The sequence below is a fragment of the Cyprinodon variegatus genome, unplaced genomic scaffold (assembly GCF_000732505.1).
Source record: "Cyprinodon variegatus isolate N-32 unplaced genomic scaffold, C_variegatus-1.0 Scaffold813, whole genome shotgun sequence".
Taxonomy (NCBI): domain Eukaryota; kingdom Metazoa; phylum Chordata; class Actinopteri; order Cyprinodontiformes; family Cyprinodontidae; genus Cyprinodon; species Cyprinodon variegatus.
In genome coordinates, this window is record NW_015151266.1 from 161,664 (window position 1) to 167,170 (window position 5,507).

General features: G+C 40.5%; 1 protein-coding gene across 1 annotated transcript in view; it reads left to right on the forward strand.

Annotated features, from left to right (window-relative positions):
* Positions 1-5,507, forward strand: part of LOC107098827 (serine/threonine-protein phosphatase 6 regulatory subunit 2-like) — a 26,877-nt gene that overhangs the window by 7,462 nt on the left and 13,908 nt on the right. Inside the window, exons 2-3 of the mRNA XM_015396684.1 lie at positions 4,334-4,502; positions 4,762-5,016. Coding sequence (XP_015252170.1) covers positions 4,790-5,016 — 227 coding nt within the window. The 5' untranslated portion in view covers positions 4,334-4,502; positions 4,762-4,789. The remainder of the gene's footprint in view (positions 1-4,333; positions 4,503-4,761; positions 5,017-5,507) is intronic.

Genomic DNA, 5,507 nt, shown 5'->3' on the forward strand with positions numbered 1-5,507 from the left:
GAAAAAACCCGTAATATGTAGCCAACATTTGGAAGAAGAATGTTTTCAAGATGACTTGATTTATTTATTTAAAAAATATAGCGGCGGATGTCTGGGGGACAGTGATTGGCCTACATGTTCTGAATGCTGGCGTACCATAAAGAATAAATGATGAACAGTTTAGTTTGTGTCTTCAAGTCGTTGCTCATAGGAAGACGTTACTTGGATATAACCTAACAGAATATCTTCAGAACGGCTCCCAATGACACAAAACTCATATGAGTGAGTAGAATATGATGTAATAATGTAAAATCAAGGTCCCAATATAAAAAACAAAACAAAACAGCGTTCCCCTTAAAGTGCATTTTTTGAGGCCACTTTTTCTTTTCTACTTTTCTTTTTCCCCTTGTGGTCCACTAAGGAGCCTACACATCATTATCTTAGAGAGGAAAACACAATAGACAAGTTGATTAAGTGACTGTTGCCGTTATTTAAGATAAAACATTTCATATTCAGTTTTTCATTTTAGACCAAATAACATTTTACATTTACATCCCGCTCGCTCTGCTGAGGGTAAACCTGCTGTGGCTCTGTCTGCAGCGCTGAGAGGGACTCCTGCGGGGTTGGGACGGGGGAGGCGCCCCCCAGCAGCACCTGCCGCTGGAGGACAAGAGTAGGAATGATACGTGCTTTCACGTAAGAGTCTCCAAAAGCCGCCAGTGACGCCAGAAAAGTCGCTAGATTTGTCTCTAGTTGTTTTTTTTGAAAAAGAGTCGCTGGAGGGGTCTGAAAAGTTGCTAAATATAGCGACAAAGTCACTGAGTTGGCAACACTGGGGGCGAACCGGGCAGCCAGGGCGGCTTTTTTATAAAGGAGGGCGGGACGCACGCTTCGAAAGAAATATAACTGGCGCTTGGAGTGGGTCTCACACGGGGAGTAGAACTGCCACTGACCATCTTTGAGCGTGGCGCGCATTCTTCCTGTCCTTGGTTACGGCCGTAAACAATTTGTCTCTCTGGTTCTACAGTTCCTGGAACAGTTCAGTTTATTTCTATAGCACCAATTCACAACACATCATCTCAGGTCACTTTATGTTTCACCAGATCATCCAGTCAGATTGATTCAAAGTTTTCTATCTAAGGAAAACCAGCTGATTGCATCGACTCATTGACTCTTCAGCAATCCCTCACACTAAGCATGCTTGTAGCGACAGTGGAGAGGAAAAACTCCCTTTTAACAGGAAGAAACCTCCAGCAGAACCAGGCTCAGTGTGAGCGGCCATCTGCTGAGGCCAACTGGGGTTCAAGGAGACAGAAGCAGACATAGAAAAAGAAGCATAGATACAAAAGGCAGCAGCACAGCTGATGTTTCTCTCCAGGATGGAGTCACAGCCAAACAGGAACAGACCAGATGAAGCTACTATGAGGAAAAGCAGAGACAGCAGGAGAAGAATAAACCCACATAAAAATCTTTCCACATGAGCGCCGTTTCTGCAGGCGGTCGGCCTGTTAACAGCGCTCAGTGTGAGCGACGTTTCACACAGGTGTTCTTGAAGCGAAGCAGTTTTTAGTTCAGATCAAATTTCAAGTCAGATTTGAACATTTCTAGTCCTTCAGGTTAGCATATCTACAACATGTGCCTGGTTCGATTGATCAGGATTTATGGATAAATATCACAGCAGAGGAAAACACTGCATCCTGGATTCATCCATGGCTCAGACATTACCAGTCTGCTCCAGTTCAGTGGCCTCTGAGGATCGTTTCATAGTCACATCTGTCACAACATCTGTCACATCTTCCCATTATGCAATGACCAGTACATGTTTGGGTGTTTAGGTTCTCAGCATAATATATCACCCATTTATTTACTAATAGGTGTTTGTTTATGCAGCAATAAATAGTAGTTGAAGTTGTTTATTATTTCAGTGCTTTAGTTGTTTGACTTTGTTGGAACTAGATATCTGCATGTTAGTCTTTTTTTCTGTTTCATTTACCAATAGACCGTTTTGTTGAGAAAGCCTCTGGAGACTTCTGTTCTGGATGTAAAGTTACGTATTTGCTTCTCTGCAGCGCCCGCCGAGTGCTCAGCGGGTCATTATTGCTCTTGATTTGAGCCAGATGGATGCTGCTACCCGCTGCAGTCTGTGTGAAAAACCGTCTTCCTTTTAGAAACAAGTCAAAGAAAAAGGAGGAAGCATTTTGATTTCCTCTGTCGCTTTACTTCCATAGTTAACAGTTGTTTAACCTTTTGTGCCAGAAACAGCTTAGCAGGTATCATTGTTCTGTGCCGCTGCGTCTGTGTTGTTTGGATGAGCTACAGCAATGCCTTCAGGAAAAACAATGAAAAACTTCTCTTTTTCAGGTTTTTAAATTTAACAGAGGTCAGTTTTTAGACCTGACAATGGATAAATAAAAGGTATTCAACAGTTTTCCAATTGTGACACTATGTAAATAAGTTATCTTGTAAATTTGAATAACTCCCACACAACCATGACTTTAAAATAAAAAATCTATATTTAGATCTGGGTTTCAGTTTGTTCCATCTTCTTTGTTTACATTGGAGTTTGTTTGCATTGAAGTACAACATAAAAACAATAAAACCCTTGGAGAGTTTTACCCCTTTTCATCTAATTCCATTAACAAACAAAATCAAAACATATAAACATCATTTATTTGATCACTGCAGAAATGATCCTCCTCTCTGGGTTCTTGATTATTTAATAGACGTATTGACTCTTGATTTTGGAGTCAGAACAGCTGAAGCTCTGATTTCTAGAGATTGTAGTTGTGCTGTTATGGTCAGACCTTTCTTGCATCAATGACTCTGCAGACGTTGGTGTGTCTAAGCAGGTTTAATGATATTAAAAAGGGTAAAACAAGAAAAGGACAAAATGGAGACAAGAAAAATACATTGCAATTACATAATTTGTTTGTCCATAAAATGCTTGAACTGCACTGTGTATAATCTAAATTATAGAACCCCATTAAAGATAAAACAGTAATCAGCAGAGACGCCATGTTGCCGACCCTCTGGTTCATGAGGAATAGCTTGTTACAAATGAAAAGTTACGGTTGCTTAACTCATTTCTAGTCACGACAAAAGAACACAAGTATTTAACAAACATAAAATACATTTGTAGAAATCACATACCAGCGATACAACCTTAAAAATGAAAGACAAATGCGATCTAAAGACGGCCAACACGTTCGCTGCCATCATCTGTCTGCTGCGCTGCCAAACACGTCACTTCCCATGGAGAAACGGTCTCTTCAAATTAAAATGTACACAACCGTACCGACCTGACTTGTCCACTAGATGGCACCGTAAAGCAATATGATTAACTAAGTGGAAATATTCAAACTTTCCATAAAATAAAACATTATTTAAAGATGAAACACTGCAAAAATAGGGCAAAAAATTATTATATGTCGACCCTGTAGAGTAATAGGATCCAAACTGAGAGTACTATTGGTGATGTGTAGAGCTGCTTTTTGAAACATCTGGGAGTTTCACTAAGTGATGTCGTAGTAGTGCGCCAAAATTAGAAAACGCATTTCACCATCAAGCAGCCATTCCAAATTTGGAATCAAAGTCCAGTGAATTGTTTTTTTTAACTTTTTTGAAATGACTCTGACCTGGATGACTGAGAATCTTCACCAGCATATTCAAAATGAAATTTCATTTTGTACAGCTTTCATGACCTTTCCATAATATAAAGAGCAGCAGTGATCAAATGTAAACACCGTGGAGAAAAAAAACATGGTGCAAAAACGCATAGATATGGAAGAATTAAATATCTATGGTGCAAATATGCAGTATTTTCTTTTGGTGTTATGGTTATGACACGATTTAGAGTTTTCTGGGTCAGGGGGGCAGAGATCAGTTCAGATCATCCTGAAATGCTGAGAGAGCATCATTTAACTAAAGGATGGATGAATGGATACATATTCTGGTGAAATGTATAGTTTGCTTGTTCCTCTGACCTGTTGGTTCAAGTTTTTACCTTTTGGACAAAATAAAAACCATCCAAGGTGTTATGGCACCATCACTGGATTTTTACTGAAACATTGAAAAATGTCCTTTAGTGCGTGTTGTTGGTTGAAGAATGGAAACATTTAATTAAAGGGAAGATAAAAAGTTCAATTTTTTTGCCAAATGTGAGAAGATTGAAAAACTGCAAATCTGTCAGTTTTTTTAGCTCCCTTTCTAATAACTATCCTTTGCAAGTTACTGAGCTAATCTTTAAGTTACAGATAGATGGAGTCCATAACATGTAATACGTTTAGTAATGTCCTGTTTGCAGATTGAACATTCCTCTCAAACGCCATGCTGAACGTTTCTCCATCTGTTGCAGGTTATGGTGAGCCTCGCTGTGGATCATCTCCCAAAGAGACCTGTGTTTTAAGAAAGACCCATGCTGATAAATGCAACGCCTTGTCACAGTCTCTGTTGTCTGCACAAACACCAATGCCTGCCTGCCTGTGGGGGAGGTCTGATTAAAGATATCCACATTTCGTCCACTGGTATGTGAGAGCTCTTCACATTCACAGCCTGTTGCATCACTCCTATAGATTTATAATGATTGTGTTTATTTGGTTCAGGAATTCCAGTTTGTCTCATTTTTTCATCTTTATCATATCATTAACTTTGTAGAGATTCCCATTTTTCCTGACTACCGTTGCCATAAAGCAGCCCAGTTTGGGCACTGATGTTCTCCGGTTGTTTCTCCTGCTTTCATCCCTTACCTTTCCTGTTTTCCTCTGCTGTCTCCGTACCATCCAGGGCTGAGCCCCCCATCCCAGCGGTCAACATGTTTTGGAAGTTTGACCTGCACACCACCTCCCACATCGACCAGTTGCTGGATAAGGAAGACGTGACGTTGAGAGAGCTGATGGAGGAAGACGACATCTTACAGGAGTGCAAGGCCCAAAACAGACGGCTGCTCCTCTTTCTCTCCCAGGACCACTGCATGCAGGAGCTCGTCAGCCTCATCACCACAGAGCCCCCTACTGACCTCGAGGAGAAGAGCCGCTTCAAGTAAGATCTAATGCTGATGGTGGCAGGGCAAAAGCAGCAGTGTTGGGAACGTCATGCATGATATTAGGTAGTAAAAAACAGATAAGAGAGATTTTACAAAACAGGCTTAAATTGGAAGGCAAGCAGACTATAGCTCAGTGTTATTGAAGACCTTTCCACATCGATCCAGGAGTAGTCCAGTTGCCTTCCAATCCAAGCCTTTTCTGTTACTGCCATGATGCTGAAGACTAAGAATTTACAATGGAAATTAGAGCTGAAACAATCGGCTTACTAATATGTTAATCAATTAATCGTAACCTGGAGAGTAGAGATGGCTGAGAGAGCAGCCCACTCTGAACAGCAATTATACCAGAATTATATAAAAAAATATTGTCAACTTTTTTATTTAAAGCAGTAGGGAAGCGGCTGTTCCAACCGTTGCATTTCCGAATTCTCCCGAGTGGTGCCCGACTTTACACGAGTGAATAACGTGAATGTGATTGATCGATTAT